Source organism: Metarhizium acridum (assembly GCF_019434415.1).
Source record: "Metarhizium acridum strain ARSEF 324 chromosome Unknown scaffold_443, whole genome shotgun sequence".
In the NCBI taxonomy this organism is placed as follows: domain Eukaryota; kingdom Fungi; phylum Ascomycota; class Sordariomycetes; order Hypocreales; family Clavicipitaceae; genus Metarhizium; species Metarhizium acridum.
In genome coordinates, this window is record NW_027094036.1 from 22,943 (window position 1) to 45,647 (window position 22,705).

General features: G+C 40.1%; 4 protein-coding genes across 4 annotated transcripts; 2 read left to right on the forward strand and 2 right to left on the reverse strand.

The window, feature by feature from the left end:
* Positions 1-88: 88 nt before the first annotated feature.
* On the reverse strand, positions 89-782 carry J3458_017717 (uncharacterized protein; the record flags this gene model as incomplete). Its single annotated transcript, XM_066121111.1, has 2 exons — positions 89-201; positions 314-782. The coding sequence occupies 2 exons, from the start codon at positions 780-782 to the stop codon at positions 89-91; spliced, it is 582 nt and encodes a 193-aa protein (XP_065973868.1).
* A 954-nt stretch (positions 783-1,736) lies between these two features.
* J3458_017718 (uncharacterized protein) lies at positions 1,737-2,282 on the forward strand (the record flags this gene model as incomplete). Its single annotated transcript, XM_007814402.2, has 1 exon — positions 1,737-2,282. One exon carries the CDS (start codon positions 1,737-1,739, stop codon positions 2,280-2,282), a length of 546 nt encoding a protein of 181 aa, XP_007812593.2.
* A 487-nt stretch (positions 2,283-2,769) lies between these two features.
* J3458_017719 (uncharacterized protein) lies at positions 2,770-4,133 on the reverse strand (the record flags this gene model as incomplete). Its single annotated transcript, XM_066121112.1, has 3 exons — positions 2,770-3,101; positions 3,168-3,900; positions 3,984-4,133. 3 exons carry the CDS (start codon positions 4,131-4,133, stop codon positions 2,848-2,850), a joined length of 1,137 nt encoding a protein of 378 aa, XP_065973869.1. The 3' UTR covers positions 2,770-2,847.
* A 16,784-nt stretch (positions 4,134-20,917) lies between these two features.
* On the forward strand, positions 20,918-21,870 carry J3458_017720 (uncharacterized protein; the record flags this gene model as incomplete). Its single annotated transcript, XM_007814404.2, has 1 exon — positions 20,918-21,870. The coding sequence occupies one exon, from the start codon at positions 20,918-20,920 to the stop codon at positions 21,611-21,613; it is 696 nt and encodes a 231-aa protein (XP_007812595.2). The 3' UTR covers positions 21,614-21,870.
* Between the last annotated feature and the right edge of the window lie 835 nt (positions 21,871-22,705).

Sequence of the window (22,705 nt, forward strand, 5' to 3'; positions counted from 1 at the left end):
CAGCGAAAGGAGACAACTTTTGACCGTTTTTCTTGTCAACCATCTTTTCATTTTTTCTGTTGTTGGGATTTGTGTGAGCAGCCCCTCCTTACAGTTGTGTGCCGCCCATGCTGTGGCGGATGCCGGCGATGGCGTGCCGGATGTCGTCTTGCTTCGAGTTGATCAGGTTCATCAAGTCTCTGGCGTGGTCGAACCAGGACGCTGGAAAAGCGTGAGTCTGACAGTACTGAAACGGTACGCATTGAGGGGTGAATTTTTTTTTTTTTTTTTTTTCTTACGATCGGTCATTGCCTAGCATCTTTTCGTTGAGCACCCCGGACTGGCCTTGGTTCCATATGTCCACGATCCAGATCGACCTGATGCGGATGTTCTTCCACAACAGCCGATCGTACACATCGTCCCAAAGAGGCTCGTACAACTCCTGCAGAAATAGTTAGCTCTTGTGAATTTGGGTCTTCTGGCCAAAGGCCAAAAGCGGGCAAAGGGGAGACCTTGGGGAAGCCGTTGGCGTGGGCGCCAATAATGGTCACATCGCCAGGTTGCGGGCGCGGGTTGTTGAGTGGGATGTACTGCTTCACAGCCAGTTGGGGAACATCGTCGTCTCCATTGGCCGTTGCACCGAGATACTCTCTTGTGTGGGAGCCACTGATGGTGTGCTCAACCTGGCGGAAGGAGGCCGACATTCTCATCGAGCCGTACGTGTGTCGCGGCTGCTGAGCAAGGCGCCAATGGAACTTTTTTGCTGATCTGACGGGGCGAACACCGGCAATCCGCATCGACATGGTTTTCTGGTGAAGACGACTAGTTCTGTTGGATGGCTGTGAGCGCCAAACTTGGTGTCACAAAAAACGGACGTGGCCACGCCACAGTATTTTGTGTGTTATACACCCTTATAGTTATTCTCTGCGACACTTGGTTTATCGGCAAAGACAGAGGGCTTGCGGAAATAAACACGGGAATAAACGTCAAGTGCTAATTTGTAAAGCGCGCCGCCCTATGGATGCCGAGGAAATCGACGGCTTAATTCCTTAATGGCCGGGAATTTTCGATTAGTGCCTCAGTTATCGTGACATGCTGACCAGCGCGGTCTGGCTGTACTTGGTGGGCTTCAGGAATGACTTGTGCCTTTTTGACAATTTTTATGCCTGCTTTTTGGGTTACAGTTTTGAATTTGGTGATACATGGTCTTTGCCGTGCCATGGCCCGTGGTCAACAAGGCAGGCTCATAGGCAGTAGGCAGCACCCTTGAGCGGTATAGTTTGAGAGTAGACATCCGTCTCAAGGATAGTCAAGAGAGCTGCATAGAAAAAGAACGTCACATTAGGGACTGTTAGGGATTAATGCAATGGTTAAGCCCGAAACATGAACAGAGTAGAAACGTCTAGCTTCAATGTCTCGCAGGGCGGGCATCTGATATGTGGCAACTGTGGAACATAACGCCCCAAACTTGGATGACCGGTGAACAGTCATAATGGGCTTTAGTGATGTTTTTTTTTTGTTTTAATTTCAGGCACATCCCTTTCGGTAATAAACAAGTTGGTGACTGTACGCATGTCTCGTCTCACAGGACTGCACCCTATTAGTCGTCAACACACGGCGTACTGGAGTCAGACGTCTTGCGCAACATCAGCCGGTCGCAAAAGAGCCCATCTCGCCTAGCAAAGCAATTCCTGATCGGATTTCACATGATTAACAACTGCCGAGCTTTCGCTTTCGGCTTTTATCCACGTCAAAAAATGCAGGTCTCAACGGCAGATAGTCTGACAAATGCCGATCTCGCGGGATGCAACTTTTCATTCAAAGTCTCCTCCAAATTCTCCCGACCGTACGCTCACTTGGCATCCATCTCAAGCCCTTCAGACATTCAACTAACTCCAACGCGCGAGTACACTAAATCCTACGGTGGAGTAGACGATGACTTCGAGGTCGCTCAACAGGCTACGCACAAGGTTATTTTTGCGCTTCGTGACGACTCTGGGTCAGTGCATGGCTACGCCATGGCATTCAAAGACTGGCATAACATGGTCACTCTGCATGACTTTGCCGTTTCCAGCGAGCTGAGAGGCCAAGGGTACGGGAAGAAACTGTTTAACAGAGTGGTCGAATGGGCGAGAGGTCTGGACGTAGCCGGAATTAAAATTGAAACGCAGGATAGTAACGTGGCCGCCTGTCGGTTTTATGCGGGCTGTGGCGCTGTCTTTGGGGGCTACGACGAGTTTTTGTACAGAGGGACGGAGAATTCGGGAGAGACGGCGCTGTATTGGTACTATTTGTTCAATTAACCAAGTCTGCGGCGTTTCTTTTGGAGTCTGGGTTTGAATGGGGGTCACATCACCATTTGCTTGGAGGCATCTCGCATCCTACACTGTATGGTTGACAGACTCCATGGCTCCCTTTGTCTCCTCGTAGGATTTATTCGCACTCGCAATAGCATTTTGTACGGTTCATGGGCGTACAAGGTCGAAGTTCCCACTTACAACCACCCCTGGCTATTATACACACATCACACCAGACACTTGATCTCCAAATCATGTCACCTGGGGCAAGTACTACAGTCAGTCCTAGTGAACGCGTGCCGAACAATCCTCAAGTCTTTTGGTGTAAAAATTCGCCTGAGCGGCGATCAGGGTAGGAGACTCAAGTGGAATCGGAAATTCGGGCTGCCCAACCCATTTCGACCCAGCCATGGGGGACCATAGTCACCATACACCACATTCTTTTCGAGTCAAAACTGCATCGTATCGTATACAAGTTCCAAGGGAGTCTATTGCTTCCAAGTATTATATGCTATCAAACTATGCTCTCATTTCTCATTCTATTTTGCCTTCAGGCGACACAAAGATTTACCTACTTGCGCGCCTCGAAGGGTGTCTCATAAGGCACTTCGGCCTGGGGCGTGATGCGAGCCAGGTGACGTCGCTGGCCGTCCTCCCAGTCTACAAGGGCGGTGTGCTGGGTAACTCGGTTGTCCCAAATGACGACGGTGCCCTCCTCCCACTTCACCCTGGCCTGGAAGTCGGCACCATATGCCAAGTGGTCATATAGGAACTTGAGAATAGCATCAGATTCTTCCCTCTTCAGGCCTAGAATTTCCCGTGTGACTATTGTTGCATCTGTTAGCTGGTGTTTTGGGAGCGGGAGCTGCCTTGGTTGCCAAACCAACTTACACTGAGGGTTGATGTAGAGCGCCTTCTCACCCGTGGCAGGGTGGGTTCGCACAATAGGGTGGTCGTTGACCACGGGCTCTCGTCGCTTGATGCTGTTTCTGGCCGCGGCGGCATTCACCTGTTCAATGCCGGAGTGGGTTGCTCGCAGGCCATGCAGGCGCTCCTGGAATAACGGGCTGAGACGGTTGTAAGCCTGCACGGCGTCGACGAACAGGGTATCGCCGCCAGTCTCTGGCTTGTTGAGGATATATAGGAAAGTTGTGCCAGGGGGCTGCTTCTCATACGAGACGTCCGAATGCCAGGCCACGGAGCTGGTTCGGGCTTCGAAGAACTGAGCAGCTCCCTTGTCACCCTCGCCACGGTGGACAAGGTGAATCTCGGGGTATCCCTCTGGGGCACCAGATGTCGGGTGGATGTGGTGACGGCCAAAGTACTCGCCATACTTCAAGGCGTCTGGGATGGAGAGGTCGGCAAAGTCTTGGTTTCTGAAGGCAACAACCTTGCGCTTGGCGACAAAGTGAGCCAGCTCATCTTTGCCCGCGTCGCTGAGTGAAGATAGTTGAATGCCAGAGACTTCCGAGCCAATGGTTGGTGTGAGTTGGGTGACCTTGGTTCCCTCAGGTAAGAGGTTAGGGTATGATGTGTCGGCGTCTTTGCCGTGCTCGTAGTGCTCGAAAGGCTCTAGGGGCCCCCATTTCTGCTCCCGGTTCCAGGTAGGGAGGTAATGAGGATACTGTGAAGCAGTTTGTCAGTATACTGTGAAGGACGCACACAGGTCAGGTCATGATATATGGCAGCAAGTAGAGACTTTCATACCTTGGCCCCCTTACCGCCCTTCTTTCCAGTCTCGACATCGCGGTCCACCTCGTAAGGGTCAATCTCTTTATACTGTCCCAAGTGAACCTTGTAAGTTTGACGAGGCTTAGCCTCCTCGGTGACTGTGGTAGTAATTGCTGAGGGTGCCATGTTCTTAGGCTGAAAATGTAGCCTGTTTGTTTCTTTGAGGTCTCTTTGTCTTGCTCAACAACCGACTTCGCGGATAGTATGAATGACGAGCTCACAGTTCCTTATATACTTCACTGCTCTGGGGGCCAGCCCCGCTATAGCTCCCCGACGCCAAATATTGCGAAATCATGCACGGTTACTGCAATTGATCGCTTAGCCATCAGATCCGCCCCGGAATGAAATGCACCTGACGGCATTTGGTAAGCCCAAGTCAACACTAACACCATAGCGCACAGTTTCCTCCTCATTACTGTTAGTGGATACACCAAAGCTCGACCCCCGTTGACGTGATGATGGTGCCGATCACGTCACTCCACCCACTTCTTGCAAGTCTTGTATACAACGCCAAACGCTCCTTGTCATTGATGCCCAGACACGCACGCAAGCACGCAATTTTGACCGGCCAAGACCTAATTCGTTTCGATGCATCAGACGAGCAGATCTGAGACGTCGGTGTGTATCCATCATGTCATGCTATGCCACACTGTGCCGTTGTCGGAGAGCAATGGCGTCCAGGATCGGGAACCTTGTCCAGGAATCTGGCTGCGCGAGTTCTGAGTTTGGACCGATTTCTCCATGTATCGGTGGCAATATGGTGAGGATAGATTGGCCCACATAGAGGGCACATCATCGGAATCTTATGTAACGCTGTTCACGAAATCCAGAAGCCCCCGTCAGGCACCAGCGAGGAGAGTCCGAAGTGATTCATTCGGCAAGCGTGAGACGTAACATGTGAATGTTTACATCCAAGGAGAAATTCATGGTAATGGGCACATGCTAAGTTTCGAGGGTGATGATTTGCACTTCGCAATCCCGAGTCAAAACGACTCATAGAGCTTGGCCACCCAGAATGATCGGGGAGGGGGTGCCGGTCGCAACTAACGCTTATCGAAAAGAAAGCCTCGGAAGTTTCCGATGTGAGACACCGCCAAAATTCATTGTCGTTTAATATGGCGAGCCAATAGCAAGCCGTTCCAGCGACAGGTTGTGGCGGAGAGCTCTGCAACCATCTTGGCAAATCATCACGCGATACTAGCGACTTGAGAAGTAGCGTCCTGTTAAGACAGATCATCAGTAGAGCCTGCAGGAGAAGCCTTGGAAGGTTTCCTTGGCGACTTCTCGAACGTGTGACAAAGGTCGTCCCATTACCCATATGAGAAGTCAAATTGATGCGACCCGTCACTCCTTGTACGATTGAGTTATCAACCATTGCGTTGTCGCCGAGCAGGAGCCCACAGTCCCAAGGGGATTGTCAATTACGCGTCAAACGAAGGATATAGCAGTGCCAAACTGGTTCGCACAAGCAACATGAATGGCAAGCGTGTTGTCGTTGAATTTTTTCCATATTTTTACTTGTTAAGCCAAATCACCCCCGCATCAAATATTGGTTAACCGCGCGTGTGGTGGTTATATAACCTACCATGTTGATAAAAGACGGACTAGGGTGTAAAAGGTCCACGGGTACCCGTGTGGGTTGCTTACCCGTGGGCTTTAGGTAGGTATAGGTAGGAAAAAAAGACCTAAATAGATTTATAAGGGAAAATAGGTTACTTATAATTATTTATTAGAAATATTAGGTATTTTTAGGTATTTAAATAAGACTTATATAACTTATTTTATACTTTAAAAACTTAAGACTTATTATAAATATAATTAAATATTAAAGGGTTAACGTTAATTATTATAATTAATTATTATAATTAATTTATTTATTTAATTTACATTATTATATTATATTATTATACGTTTATAGGTATTTATAGGGTACCTATCTTTATATTAGGTTACCCGTGTGTAACGGTGGCTTAGGTTCTAAGGCACAGTAGGTCTATTTCTTAGGAAGTAAGTTAGGTTGAATGCTATAAAGTAGCTTTTAAGTAGTATTATAATAAGGCTATTAAGAGTATAACTCTTAATAATAAGACTATTACTTAGATTAATTAATAGAGATCTAGACTATTTAACTATAGGAATACCTCCTCCTTAAGTATCCGTTTATCTCTCTATTATAGACCCGGATTATTTGGATCGCCTAATAATCCTAATAATCCTATCTCATTAAATTATCTATATGATCTAATAAGCTATCACGTGACTTAATGTCCTTATTAGTTAGTAGCTATGCCTACCCTTACTAGTGCGGCCTAGCTTCCCGCGTCTCGTGTAGTAACGTTCGTAATATAATACCCCTCCTCTATTAGTCTTATCCTTAAGGCTATTAAAATAGGCCGGTTAGGGGCTTAGGTAATTTTCCCTTCTTTATTCTCCTCGTGTATTATTATGTCAGCTAATCGTATCTTAAAACCTTCCATTTAATCCCGTAAACCTTCTTATAAGATAAACAAGCGAAACGCCCTTCTTAAGTTAATAATTGGGAATCTAGTTAATATACTCGCTTATTTCTTTTACCGAGATTAAGGCCTTTAGAATTATAAGGCGTTTAACGTGGACTCGTCCCGTTATTATAAGTGCATTCGTTTAAATAGGTCTTATTATAATATAAATCCTCTTACCTCGTAGTAGTTACGTTGTATTAGTACCTAACACTAGAAGCTAAGTCCGAGTTAAAAGCTGCTGAGAAAGAACTTAAAAAGGCGAGCGTTAAGGTGCGTTACTTATAAAAATAAAAGAAATTATAGTTTAAGAAAATAATACGTGCAGTTACGCGTAGTATTAATAACGTTAAAGAGTTAGAACGTGTGAAACGTAAGGAAGCGGAATAGCTTTAAAAGGCTGTTAAGGACTGGCCATACTATACTACTACAAGTATGCGTCTTTAGAAAGTAAGAATAAACTTAAGAAGAAAGAGAAAGAGAAAGAGAAAGAAAGATTTCCCCCTTCTTACCCCCCTTTATATCCCTACCTAGCCCGTAAATTATCCGGGTTAGGTCTAAGCTGCCTCTGTAACGGGTCCGGCCTAGGCCCGAGCTGCTAGCTTAAGCCTATAACATACCCCCTCACTTACCTAGGCCCTCTTAGTGCCTGGCTAACGGCTATATGGGGCGCGTTGTGCCCTCTCCCTGCCCCCTATATTTATTTGTTTTTATTCCTTTATGGGGGCGGGGTAGGCTAGGTATAAAATAAATCTCCTATGGTATCTCCTTCTTGTTCTTTATAACCCCTTATTCCTGCCCCTTTCTTAGAACGATTTTAAACCTTATTGCACGCGTTTCCTTATGGAATCTATCCGTTAAGCTCCTAAACCGGTCCCTTTATTCTCGTGTTAGTCTAAAAAAAAAAAAGAAAAACGATAACATAGCTAATGCTACTAGCGCTCCCTTACCCCCTCTTACCCCACGGTTTAGGCGCTATTTAGGCGACTTTATCGTGGAAGGCGACTCTAGCAAGAATGACATTTTTAACGGTAAGAAGCTCGTTAACCCTTATACGTAGTATTAAAACTAACTTTTAAATACCGGTTATTACGAATACGCCCCTAGTTCTAGTACAGCCTGCTAACCCTACCGTAATGCTTGTTAATGGTGCGACTAAGAGTCGTATATTTACGCAGTAAATCCTAAGCTTCACCGTTAGTGGAAGAAGGTTAAGCGTATTACCGCCTATAATAACCATATCACTACTAAGGCCGTTAAGAAGAGCGCTAACGTTAAGGCTTCTTAGGCTAAGTTCTCGCGCGAGTTCTCCTTTATAGCGAAAAAATTCCAGTCTATACTTACTCGTGCTCACGTTAATCCTAATCCGGTTTAAACGATTAACTCCCCCGCTAAGTCTAACCAGGACTTGCTATTCGCGGCCTAGTAGGCTATTATTCTTAGCACGTCCCTTACGCCTATTATCCGTTATGAGGGCGCTACTATTTACTAGGATCCCGGCTATTAAGCGATGGTCGCGGATTTTTACCGCAACTAGGCTAGTATTACTTAGGCCCTTAACCAGCTTATTAACAATTAGCGTACTAACTGTGAAGAACGTGCCGCGTAAATAGCTCGTCTTAAAAGGGTGATTAAATCCGTTAGCTCGTCCCCTACTAGCCGTAACTAGCATTCTATTCACGCCCTTAATACTACCCCGTTAGGATTTCCTTTCGTTCTCCTTAACCTTATTACTCGCTGCTAGCTCCCTAAATAATCCCTTAATAATTCTAACGAGCTTATTTTAGTTAAGAATCTTTCTCCTATTAGTCCCACTATACTACTAGCCGCCCCCATTTCCCGCCTAATCGCGCCCCCGCCTTCTATAACTTAATAGCTAGCCGCCTCTACCTCTCGCTTAAATATACCCCCGCCTCCTATAACTAGGCAGCCGACCGCGCTTATCCTGGAGCTATAACGTCTCTTTAGGGGGGAAGGGTTTAATACCAATTAAGACTAATATTCTAATAATTCCCTATTAGTAGATAAAAGCAAGAATAAGCGTAAGAGAAAGGCCTTTAGTTGTTCTTAAAATGCCTTTAACCTAGCTTCGTCTTACGGCCTTTCCTCTCGTGGGATTAGCCCTTATACCCGTAGCACGTAATCCCGTTAGGGTTTCTCGTTACGCGCTAATAGTGCTAATACTAGCGGTTTTACTCCTATTAACGCTGCTTTAGGCCCCTAGCTTAGTTCCGGTTCGCGCGCCCCCTATTAAAGGTTTACTTGCCTGCTAAGTATACTAATCCCGTTAACCTATTTAATTTAGGCCCCTCCTCGTCCGCTTGGTTTAAGGCTAAGAACTCTAGTAGCTCCCTCTTAATACCGCTCCTTTTTACTCTAATAAGAGTCCCTATTACTTCTCGCTAGCGGTTTATTTTATCTTGTATCTTAGTTAATAAGAATTATTCCCCTTTACTACCATTAGTTTTCAGTGATTTAAACGCTACTTCACGCGAACGTCTTGTGTTTAAGCTAGCCGTATGTTAGCTCTTTTAGTCGCGCTAGCTACCCGCTAAATAAGGTGTTTTTTTTTTTTTTTTATTTTATATTCTTTAGTTATAGTATCCGTAGTTAGTTAGTCCAAAAAAATTCACTAGCCCCTTATAGTCCCTTTACTCATGTAATTTAGGGCTCTTAAACTATATTACCGTTTCCACCGCCTTCGTCTTAACCCGTTATAGGCCCTTTCTCTTTTTTTTTTTTTTTTTTTTTTTTTTTATAGGTGCCGCCGCGGTTATAGCGGTCTAGGCGCAGCGTGGAGGCGGCACGGGGCTATCGTTCTGCCTCGCGTTCCCCCATTGGTTTTTAAAACGCTTTAATACTACCGTCTCTCGTACGTTTTCTAGTAGCTTCTAGGTTAGCTGCATATAATCTACCTATTTTACGTAGGCTTTTCGTTTCTTGCCTCTCCCTAATACGTTCTTTACCGCGAGGATTTCCTCCACCTTAAATTCTTCTATTAACTAGCCGCTTACCTTATCGTCCGTTTACGTTAACTTAAGGCTTAGCCTAAAGTCCCGTAGCTCTTAGAACGGGAGCGGGTTATAGGCTACACGTTCTAGGAGATTAACGTGGAATACTAGGTGAATACCGCCTGGGACGTCTAGCCTTATTATAAGTGGCGTTACTACGTCTATAACCTTATATTTCGCTATAACCTAATCTAGCTTCTTACTTAGCTAATTTATTTTAACATTTCGTAGGTTTAGCTAGACATTATCTTTAATCTTAAACTTCTTTACTAGGCGCTATTATTTACTTGTTAAGTCCTAGGCACGTTATTAGGCGAACGCGATTACGGCTTAGGCTAGGTTTATTCCTTCTTATAAGTAGTTAATAAATGCTATTACCCTCCCCTTTACTAAGGTCTTTAATTCCTACATGTAAGGTAGCTCCTAAATTGTAGCTATGTTAAATTCGTGTAAGGCTTTATTTAGGCTTATCCTAATCACGGTTAAGTCCCGGTTATTTAGGGCTAACTAGTAAGCCGCGAGATAGTTTATCTAGTTGAATTGCTTAAACGAGATTATAACTTAAAGAACTGCTTATACCTCTTAGTTCACGCGTTTCGTGCCGCCGTTTATTTGTAGGTGGTACGCTGTAAAGAGAAGCTAGGTTATCCCTATGAGTTTATAAAGCGTTATCTAGAATTTACTAAGCTAATCTAACCCGCGGTTCGTGATAATCTATTTTAGGAATTCATAGAACCGCTTCTAGCACTACTTGAAACGTTTCGCGCACGCCTTAGCCCCCATTAATATTATAGCCTCTAACTACACGTACTTAAACAATCAATCTATAATAACTATTAGGTATCTGGCGTCCCCCTTCTTACGGGCGGGGAGGTCTATTATAAAGTTAATTAAGATCTGTAACTAGTATTTATTTATAATTAGGATTAGCTGTAAGAGTCCCTGCTAGAGCTGCCTACTCTTATGTCCCCCATAATAGTAGCAGTTACGCATGAACCGCGTGACGTCTTAAGACATCCCTTCCTAGTAATAGTCCCGTTAAAGTAACTTAAAGGTACCGTTTTTTCTAGGGTGGCCTACCATTAAGGAGTTATACACGCGTTATATAAGTGTTATCGTGAGTAGCTCCTACTTTAAGGCCCAGGTGCGGCCCCAGAATAGTAGCGTTCCGTGTGCGGAGAGGGTGTAATCCGCGATCTATTCCCGTGTGTTCGCCTTCTTAGGGAACCTCTAGGTATCCTTCTAGATAGCTTTAATTTAATGTGCTATTACCTTATCCTTACGCTAACCTTGGTCCTATAAGCTTTGGAGGTGGTAGTTATTAAATATCTTCGTTTCTGGCGGGGGATTAGCGGTCCCACCAGCCTTTTCTTTATTATTAGCGGTTAAGGCTAATTCGCCTAGCGATATGGGTGACATATTTATTGGCTAAATAATGCTATTAAAGCGTAGCGGGGAGGTATTCCGGTTCTAGTCCCTTTAAGAGAGTGCGTTAAGGCGTTACGCTTATATCCTAGGTTTATAATGGAGGTGGAAGTTAAATAGGGAAAGTGTCTTTACCTAACGCGCTTATCTCTTTAACATTTCCTTTAATAAGGTGAAGTATTCTAGGTTTTTATAGTTCGTAAGAATAGTAAATAGTTGCGTGACACTTTAAAGTTCTACTAACTAGGCTTTTAGGTAAGAGATAACAGCTAAGAGTTCCTTATTATAAATAGTATAATTCCTTTCTAGGGCTATAAGCCTCGCAGAGTAGTACGCTATTAGGTGAAGGACCCCATCATTAAATTACGATAGGCATCCCCTAAGAGCGTTAATTAAGTAGTCTACCTTTATAATCGTTTTCTTTGTAGGATCCCATTACTTTAAGACTAGGTACAATATAAACGCTTTTTTTAAAGACTTAAAGGTGGTATTACACTCCTTAGACCACTTAAACCAAACGCCTTTTTTAAGTAACCCTAAGAGCGGGCCCGTAAGGGATAAGAAATTCGGTATAAAGTCCTAATAAAAGTTCGTGAACCCTAAAAATCCCTAGACCCCCCTTTAGCACGTAAGGGGTTCCTAGCTACGTATTACCTTTATCTTCTCTGGGTTAAGACGAATCTCTTTACCCGCGCGAATAATAAACCTAAGATATTTCACCTCTTACACGTAAAAAGCGCATTTCTTAATGTCTAGGTATAGCCCTGCCGCGTGGAGTCTCGTTAATACCTCGCGTACTTTTCGTATATAATCTTTCTGTAAGCTGCCTAAGTAAATTAGGATATCGTTTAGATAGGCTATTATAAAATCCCCTAGCATTTTTCCTAAGGCGCTATTAATATAACGTTAGAACGTTACGGGGGCGCCTGCTAGCCTAAACGGGTATACTAGCCACTTAAACAGCCTAAACCTAGTTTAAAACGCCGTTAAATGCTTCTCCCTTAAGGCGACCTAAAGCTTATGGAATGCTAAACGTACGTTTAGCTTCGTAAACCACCTAGCCTTAAAAAGGGACCGTAGTGTTTCCTTAACTAATAGGAGTGAGTAATGGTCTTACTCCATAACTTTATTTAAGGCACGATAATTAACACAGAATTACTAGCCTCTACTAGGCTTCTTTACAAGTAGAACCAGGGCCGCTGCTAGTAAGGAACTCGCGCGAATCTAGCCCTTATCCATTAGGTCCGTGACTTATTTCCTAATCTCTAATAGGTATTCACGCGGCATGTTATAGAGTAGCGCCTATAGTAACTCGGGGTTAAATCCGTTTAAACGCTTCTTTAATCGTATGTGGTGGTTTAGCTACCCTTAATGTAGGGGAAGTTCGTTCGCTTTTTTTTGGTTAAATAGGTCTTAAAGATCCTATAGCTCGTTAAGAAGCTGTGGCGCCCGTCCCCGCTCCTAATCCGCCTTAGCTCCTTATACACGTAAGACCATCGTTATTTCACGTAAGCTCGTGGCTATAAGGCAGCACTTCTTCTTCTTCCTTTAGGCCTATTAAATAAGTCCCGCGAATATTAACCTTAACACCGCTACTATAGGGTTTCGTGTTACCTGATTACTAGATCCCTTAATTACCAGGTCGCTTATAGCGCCTATTATAAGCTCCCTCCTAGCCGGTCGCACGCATACATCATAGCGTATTATTTAAGGTGTCCCTAGTATCACGTCCCAGGTAAGGCCTAGTATCACGTAAGCCGCTACTAGGGATTCCTAGCCGTCTATGTCTATCGTGAACTACACTAAGTGGGAGATCGCAGAGTGTGACTCTTACTATACTACTCCGCGCCGCTTAGTCTTTACCGCTATGCGTATTTATTGCTGCCGCCTTAACGGGACCTGCTTAAGGCCCATGCGTTACGTAAACTTTTCGCTTACCGCCGCGTAATAGTTATAGCCTGTATCCACTTAGGCGTCTATAAACTTTAAGGAGTTAATTAACGCGGGAACTAAGAGAGGTAGTGTGTCTATTCTTAACTTAATTTCCTTTAACTCTTATTTCCTAGATAAGACACTCCCCGTTCTGTAACTATTACTACGCTATAGCGCCTCTATTAAGAGACTTATTATAGGGGCGTATCGTTTTCTAATTACTTGCTATCCTCGTTTAAGCCGTTAATCGTGTCTCCCGTTATAGCGCCTCTCACGCTAGACGTTTACGGCTATTACGCGGGTAAGAGGGTACATTTAGCTATATAATACCCTACTAATCCGTAACGGATACACTTCCTTTCCTCCTTCCGTTAGTTAATCACCTCCTTTAAAACCTAATAAGCCCTCTTCTTTCAGTCGCCTTTAAGGCGGTCTTAACCCGCGCCCTTCCTAGGTCTAGCCTAGGACCCTATCTTTACCACGTTTATTATTAGCGTGTCTTCGTCTATTAGTTATTCCGTTTTAAAGGTAACCCCTTTATTTTACTTGTTCTGGAACTTCTTCTCTAACTATAAGGATTTAATATTAATGGCCACGCTATAAAGCTAAGCCACCGCCGTATCGTACTTAAAGCGTGATATTTCCCTGCCTATAATTCCTTCCTACATACGCTTATTTAAGGCTTATTATAGTTTCGCGAGCTTTACGAAACCAGCCTATAGTATTCCTTTAGTAAGCGCAAGCTTATTCTTAAACCAGATAAAGAAGTCCGCGAATAACTCATTCTAGCGCTGCTACATTTAGTCTAGCTTAGTAAGTGTAATTTCCTCCCAGTAAGGGTTTAAATACATAAACGACAGGTATTCTAGGAACCAGGACGGGTTATAGCCCTTTACCTCACCTAGTTTAAAAAACGGGGCTACGCGGCTCTTAACTTTATTAGAGAGGTTCTAGTAAATAAAGACCTATTAATTATGAGGGCCGCCAATAAATTATACGTCTTTAACTAGCTTTTATGCCATAAGCTTCTTCCAGGCCTTAAACACGTTCTTATTACCATTAAAAGGGGTTCCCGTTGGAATTGGTTTTCGTTTTATTAGAGTGTTATTATTAGCAGGTGTCCCCGTGGCGGGTGCGGCTTATGCTGCCTGGTTCTATAGGTCGCGGTATTGTTCAGAGAGTTAGTGGAGTCTTTTAGCCTGGGTATTTACGATCTCTTATAGCGCTGTAAAGTTAAATGAGGTGCTCCCACCTAGCGTGAAGGCGCTAGGTGTAAGCAGGTTCTGTCCCGTGCCAGACATTGCTTTATTAAGGTTATTTACGGTAAAGTTTATTCTTTATTAAGGACTAGCTATACTATACTACTGTAAGTATGCGTCTTTAGAAAGTAAGAATAAACTTAAGAAGAAAGAGAAAGAGAAAGAAAAAGAAAGGTTTCCCCCTTCTTACCCCCCTTTATATCCCTACCTAGCCCGTAGATTATTCGGGTTAGGTCCGAGCTGCCTCCGCAACGGGTCCGGCCTAGGCCCGAGCTGCCAGCTCAAGCCTATAACAAAGGCTACGGGGGTCCTTCCTACTCCTTCCAAGAATCTAGATCCTGCTTTAGTTCGTTTCTTAGATACCAAATTTAATATTAAGTTATTAAACGGTGCTTAGGAGATTAATTGGGATACGTTTCTTAGAAATAAAACTATTTAAGTAACGTTAAGTAATTCGTGAGATTTTTAGCTAGTTTCTAGGTGTTTTTAGAGTTTAAATATCCCTTTTATTTAACGAGATAATAACGATTCTTTGTATCTCCCCATGCTTTAAGTATTCGTTTAACTTTATATTCGTTAGTATCTTCTATTATAATATTTATAGCGATTATAAATTTATCTAGTGCTTTCTCTAATAATAATATATGAAATATAGGATAAATTCTCATTCTATTTAGTAATAATAGTTCGTAGTTAGTATTTAAGATTTTCCGTTTAATAAGGAATAGTTTAATCTTCTTCTAGTTAAGTTTATCGCTAGGTCGTTTAATTTTAATGTTTTTACGAATAAGGTATACTTTATATCCCTTCTTTAGGATTAGCGCTAATAATCTCTTTTTATTCGCGTAGTGTTTTATTCGGTTCTATAAAAATATCTATTTCTATTATAAGTGTTTTTATATTTCTATTATTATTACTATATGCGCTATAGCTACTAGTGCGTTTACATTTCGTGCCGCGTGTATCTTAATAATAGGGTTAAATCTATAGTTTACCCTAAACGGTAACATCTTTATATTATTAATCTTAGAGCTATTATAAGCCTATTATACTAGTAATAGCTATTCTACCTAATTATTCTATTAGTAGTTAATATAGCTTCGCAAATATTATTCGAGTATTTAGTTTAAGATTTCTGTCTGTTTATCTAATTATAGGTGGAATACCGTTAATAAGCTTTATTTAATCTTTATAGTTTCTATAAGGCATTTCTAAAAGTTTAAGGTAAATAATTTATCACGATTTAATATAAGCTTTATTAGTAATCCATATTATGTAATAACTATTTTAAAGAATATATACGCTAAGTTCTTAGTATTACTTGATTCCTTATATAGAATATAATAGGCGTATTTTATAAGTTTATCCATAATAACTAGAATGCTATTATAAGCTACTCCTATTATAGGTTCTTTTAACTTTAGTAGTTTAATAATAAAGTCTATTATAATAGTTTACTATACTCTTTTAGGTAGTAGTATTAGTTATAATTCTTTATATAGTGCGTGTCGCGCTAATTTTACTTTATTACACGTGTTACATTTCTTAATAACTTATATACTATTTTTTTACTTTTTAAGAAGTTATACGATCTTCTTAGCCTGCTAATTGTTTTCCTTACACCCTAATATTCGTGTAATAGGTGCTTATATATTTCCTTAATAAGCTATTCTTAAAGTGTACTAGGAATATACTGCCGTTTATTATATAAGAAGGTCTTACCTTCCTTAAATAAATGCGTTTTCGTTTCCTAATTATTTAAGTAATTATTATTCTTAATGTATAATACGATTTATTACATTTATGTTTTATTTAGCTTAACTTACTAGGTTATATTAATTTCTCGGGTGCCTAGTATAAGGTTTCTATTCTTAGTAGCGCGTAATAAGGGTGTATTACTTACTTACTTATTTGATTTTAAGTTCTCTCTTCGGCTAAGCGCGTTTACTCTTTTATTTTTAGATCCTTTATAGCATATAATTTTAAAGTTATAATTCGTAAGAGTTTTATACCATTTAATCTATTATTTGTTTAGATTCTTTATAATTAAGAATAATATAAGATTCTTATAGTTAATATAAACCTTAATTTAATGCTTTGCTCCTATAAGATAATGTCTTTACTCTTTAAAGCACTTAATAATAGCTATAAGTTCTTTATCGTGGATCCTATAATTAAGTTTAGGTTCGTAGAGTTTCTTTAAGAAGAATGCAACTAGGTGTAATCTTCCTTAATTATCTCGTTATTTAAGCTATTCGCTTAATATAAAGTTTAAGGCGTCCGTTTTAAGCTTATAAGGTTTATCCTAATTAGGTGCTTTTAACACAGGTTTTAACGTAACTAAATTTTTCATTTTCTAGAATACCGTAGCTTTTAATTTATTCCATTAAAAGCTAACTTCTTTCTTTATTAGGTTTATAAGAGGTTATAAAATATCTTTATATCCGCTTAAGAACTTACGGTAAAAGTTTATAAATACTATAAATCCTCTAACTTCTTTTAGATTCTTTAGTGTAAGCTATTCCTTAATGGTTTTAATCTTATTTAAGCTTATTCGTATTTCTCCGTGTATAAGCACGTACTCTAGAAAGTGTATAGTATTCTAGTAAAACTAGCATTTTAAGGCTTTAATTAAGAGTTTATTATCCTATAGAGTTTATAGTACCTTATATATATATTACTTGTGTTTCTTAAGGGTATTTAAGTAAATAAGAATATTATTAAGGTATATAACTATAAATACTCCTAGTTATTTCCGTAAGATTATATCGATTATTCTTTAAAAGGTTATTAGTGCGTTAGTAAGCCTAAAAGGTATTACTAGATATTTATAGTGTTCTTTACTAGTTTAAAATGCTATTATCTACTCGTAGCCTTCTTTTATTCGTATAAGGTTATAGGCTCCTTTTAAGTTAAGTGTAGTAAACTATTTAGCTTTTTTAACTTTATCTCTAATTTCCGTTATAAGCGGTAACGGGTATTAATTCTTAATTATAATCTTATTTAAGTATTAGTAATTAATATATAATTATAGTTTCCCGTTCTTCTTTAGTACCTATAGGATTAGGTATTCTACTAGAGACTCTAATAATTGTATATATCCCTTTTATAGTATTTCCTTTAAATACTCCTTAAGCGCCTTATCCTGCTTAAGGTTCTAAGAATAAATTTTATTAAACGTTAGTTTAATACTAGGCTAGAGTTTAATCTCGTAGTCCTAGCGTAAATGCTCTAATAGTCCTATTTTTAGCTCTCTATTAAATAGCTTATTATACTATAAGTATTCCTTAGAAATCTCCGTTATCTTAGCTTTTAGCTCTCTAGCAATTACATATATTCCTAGAGGCCTATTATAGTTTAAATAAGGTGCCCTTTATAGGCCGCTCTTTGCTTCGTAACTATATTCTAGTAAATCCCATTAAAGTTAGCCGGTTCTCTAATTAACTCGTAGATTACTTACTTATAATTAGGGTATCTCTAATATAATATCGTGTTTTAAGATTACTATAATATTTAATGTAACTTAGTATTTTATATCTTATATATTAACTAAAAGCTGCGTAACTTTTATATTAACTACTTCTTAGCTATACTTCACCGTAGTTCCTTCTATAATTATAAGTTAGTAGGGCTTATCTTTAGGTGTTTAAGGTAATTATAATCTGTTAACGAGATTCGGCGAGATAAAATTTCCTTGTGCTCCGCTATTAATTATTACCTGGATCTTTCGTCCTATTATAGTTATGTTAATTATAAGGTGTGCTATACTACTAATATTTATAGTATATAGAGACCTATTAGATCTTCGTTAAGAAATTAGTCTTAATTACAATAATAGCTATTACTTCCTGATTTATTAATCCTGTCCTTATATCGTTCTTTAGCGCGTTATTCTAGGCGCTATTATTAGCGATTATCCTCTAACGTATTATTAGAGCTTCCTTAATAATCGCTTAATCTACTATTTGTGTTAATTAAACTTAAGCTAAGTGAGTTACTCGTAGTTATATAGTTCTCTTTCTCCTTACATTATAGGGTTATAGCTTAGGTAGTGTATACGTTATTCTTAGTATAGTATAACTTCTTATTTAATATCTTTAAATTGGTTTATTATAATTTTAGTTATATTATAAGAGTTATTCTTCTTCCCTTTTATTCTCATAGAAACTATTCGCTACCTTACTTACTATTAAGGTGCGTGTAGTAATTATTATTATAATAAAAGGTTTAATTAAGAAGTCTATATTTAATTTTAGGTTTATCTTTCTTAATTAAATAATTCTCTTCTTCTTAGATCTATTCTAGTAAAGGTTCACTTTTTAGTAAGGGTATCTAGTATTTCTAAAAGTTATTAGGTATTAGTTAGGTTTTAAATTTCTAATCTTTATTTAAACTAATATTATTTATTAACGTAAGGCTTCCTTTATTACTTGCTATACTAAGATTTCGCGTAGGTAAGTCTTCTTAGTTTATAGTATAAAGCTTTCTGCCTTTAGGAATTAGCTTTTATAGCTTTTTTAAGGCTTTACATTTATTCGTAAAGTATCTAGTCTTACTATAATTATAATAAGTCTTCCCCTTTTCCTTATTCGTAGCGTTAAGTTCTATAGGTTTAGCGTAGTACCCGTATACTATTAATATTTAACGTGGCTTACTACTATTAGGTTTATTAAACCTAATATATAATTTAAATTTCCTATAACTTTTTTCGTAACGTCGCTTATATAGACGGTTATTTGCCTTAATAACCATTTTAACGAAGTTATTAAATAACTTAGAACGATCTTCTTAATAAATGTTATCCTTTACTTCTTCTTTAAGTTCTTAATAGAAGACTTCTATTTTAGGTTTAGTATTCTAGTTAAGTTTTACTACGATGCGTTTAAACTCCCTAGCGTAATAAGCTGTAGATTTGGTTTACTTAAGTTAAGTAAGCTATTATATAGCTTCTTTATGCTTATTAGGGTTTCTAAATATAGCGAGAAGTTATTCTTTAAAGGTTTCGTAATTAAAGAAGATATAAATAACTTCCACTCTAGCTTTAGCGCTATGCTTAAGATATACGCGAAGGGTTAGCTCCTATTATTCTATTACTTTCCTAGTTAAGAGGTTACTAATATAAAGAATCTGTGACTTAAGTGTCGTATAGATTTTTTCGTTAACTTGTAGGTAAGCTTAGGCTTATATGAGAAAGTTCCTCACATTACTCTTATAACTATCGTATAATTTAAGCTTAGGGAATTTTAGCATGTTATTATTATTAATAGAGAATATAGGTGTAAGATTTTAAACTACTATAAGTTTCTCTTCTTGTACCTTAAGTTTCTCGTAGAGATTATTCTATTAGTTAAGAAGCTATTAATTCTACTTCTTAAGCTTAGTAATCTTATTATAAAGGTACTTTATTATCTCCCTAGAGTTAGTAGTCTTTCCGCTTAAAGTAAATATCTTAGAAGTCGTTATTACTTAAAGTTTTAAGGTAACTTACTAAATAGGATTAATTAAAATGTAATAGTGGCTTAGGTTCTAAGGCATAATAGGTTTATTTCTTAGAAAGTAAGTTAAGTTAAATGCTATAAAGTAGCTTTTAAGTAGTATTATAATAAGGCTATTAAGAGTATAACTCTTAATAGTAAGATTATTACTTAGATTAATTAATAGAGATTTAAACTATCTAACTATAGGAATACCTTCTCCTTAAGTATCCGTCTATCTCTCTATTATAGACCCGAATTATTTGGATCGCCTAATAATCCTAATGATCCCGTCTCGTTGGATCATCTATATAATCCAATGAGCCATCACGTGACTTGATGTCCTTGTTAGTTAGCAGCTGTGCCTACCCTTGCCAGTGCGGCCCAGCTTCCCGCGTCTCGTGCAGTGACGTTCGTAACACCGTGGTATACCTAAACCACCTACATAATAAAATGGGTAGCCCACGAATAACCCAAGAAAAACTTGGATACCCACGGGTGCCCACGGGCAGAGCATTAACTGTAGTGTAGTTTTGTAGTTTTGTAGTTTTTGTAGTTTCAAATATAAAAAATTATATTAAATCTAATAAAATTCTTATAAGATTATAAGTTTTACGGATAAATAGTATAAACCTTTTACTATAAGCTAACATAAAAAAGTGGGTCCTTATAAGCTCTTATAAGCCTAGAACTGTAAAAACTACATTTTATAGTTTTTATAGTGTAGTGTAGTGTAGTGTGTTTTTCGAAAATTACATAATCTAGTTTTTAAGCTTATAATAAGCTGGAAGGACCCACTTTTTTATGTGAGCTAATTGGTTATAATATTAGCTAATTTATGTATTTATTATTATAATTCAACTATTTTATTAGATTTATTATTAATTATTTAAGCTTTTTTGAAAATTGAAAATGTAGTTTTCTTGTTAATGCTCTGCCCACGGGTACCCGTTTTTACACTCTAAGACGGACCAGATACGGCGCCATTTTGCCCAATAGAATGATTCAATGAAGATAATCGCTGCTACCTACCGGCACTCAGTTACCCCAGGCAATGTGTAGTTTATATTGCAAGAACTCATATTACGAAGCTATATGCCAGATACCCAGGTACCGAAACATCAATACTCAGCCGGATGTTTGTATTACAAATGGCCCCCATCACTGTTCCACTCTTAAACGCCACGTAAGCACCCAATCCAATCCCCACATTGTTGCCCCGTCTGTCAACAGGTCAGCTGCAGGGCGCGAATCTGGGGTGAGGGGGGAAAGTGGAAGCCGCCCAAGTGAAGACTTACATACAGCACCAAGATGGAAAGGAACGAGACCGAGGTTAATCTGCCGCCAGAGGTGCTGGCTACAATACCTCCAACTACGCTCTGCTCGAGCGCCTTGAGCCTTGCATGGCAGACACTTCAACGGCCCATCTTCAACCACTCGATCCGGGTGTTTCTCGCGGCCCAGTGGTTGGCCCAAAAGGAAGGCTCGGAATGGGCGCAACCCGACAATTTGCCTCTCCTCTTTGTCGCCTGCGTCTGCCATGACCTGGGGACCAGCGATAAGTTTAACGGACCCCAGCGATTCGAGGTTGAAGGGGCAGATGCCGCCCACCACCACTGCCAATCTCACGGCATCTCGAGGGAAGACAGCCACAAGGTTTGGACCGCCATTGCCGTTCACACCAGCCCCGGCATTGCCGAGAGGATGGACTCATTCTCCCGACTGGTGCGATTCGGTGTCATGATGGACTTCTCACTGGCAGTGAGAGAAGAGGTTGTGGCCAATGAACTCTTTGTTGAGCTCGAAAAGACGCTCCCTAGACTGGACATTGAGCGGGTTTTGGCAGAGGCAGTTGTCAACCAAGCAAACGAGGCAGAGACCAGCCAGCGTACAGATAACAAGAGCTGGTTCTCAACTCACAAATTCCCAATCGCTAGTTGGCCGGGTATATTGCTTCGAGCCCGCTTGCAGAACTCAGACCATGTAGGGAGGAACCCGGCCTTCTAAAGAATTTGAAGTCTAAATAATGAGATTGAAAGACAGATGAAGGAATATAATAAAAGGGCGACTTTTACTTTGGCTGGCTGTAATTTATATGTATTTTACGCCAAACCTAGTCACATACATCCAATCTGCGTAACTAAAGATGGTCTAGCTAGTTGATAGCTAGCCTTGTTGTCTAGGAAACTGTTGGTAGTATTTCTAATACCTAGTTGCAACCCAGAAACTAGATTGTAACACTTGCAATATACCACCACTCTGGGTATAAGCCCCTAAGCTTTGCCCATAGCAATTTAGAGCCTCTTTATCTAGTCGGTGATTTCTCCATACCATTTCACGCTTTTGTCATGTGGTACCTGGTAGAAATATCCGCCATGTACTTTGAATGGGGTTGCTCCTATAATACCACAAGTCAGCTTGGTGTAAAATTTATACTACAAAAACACAAGCCCTGTGGTTGAGTCGCGGCGGACCTTCTCCGTGGCATTGGCAGGCAACAATTGAACGCACACGACAATTGACGAGCAGAAAGTAGATATATGTGACGACGAAGGTCAGTTGTGTTTTTAAGAATCTACATTAAAATGAGTCTCTCAAGATACACTACTGACATGCGATTCTACTCGAAACCATGCAGCTGAAGCAAGCCCATCATTCACAGGAGTCTACAATCGTACATGCGCTGCTACCTATTCCCTTCACGCGAGGTTGATTGACTAAGCACACAGAGCGCAGAGAGCATAGGCAACCCTGTTTTCAAGACAGCAGTGCGTGAAATGCAAGCTTGGGAGCCAATGTATGTGAGCAAAGTTCCCAGACTACGGCTCTAATATTGTCAGCCGTCCCCCTTGTCACTTTATCGTTGGCAAGTCATACAACTCTATACCTCATTTATATCCTGCAAACAGTTTGCTTTTCTGTACGTATTCAGTCTGTTCATGCCTTGGGTTCGTGCGAGTGTTACGAGTTCCAAACAACTACCCAAAGTGCCATACCGGTAGTTACAGTAACTCCCATGAAAGCAAGGCTTCATAAGCCTTACGTCCATAAAGAGAAGAAAACATGAATGCAGAATGCACACACAGATTTTTGCAGTTC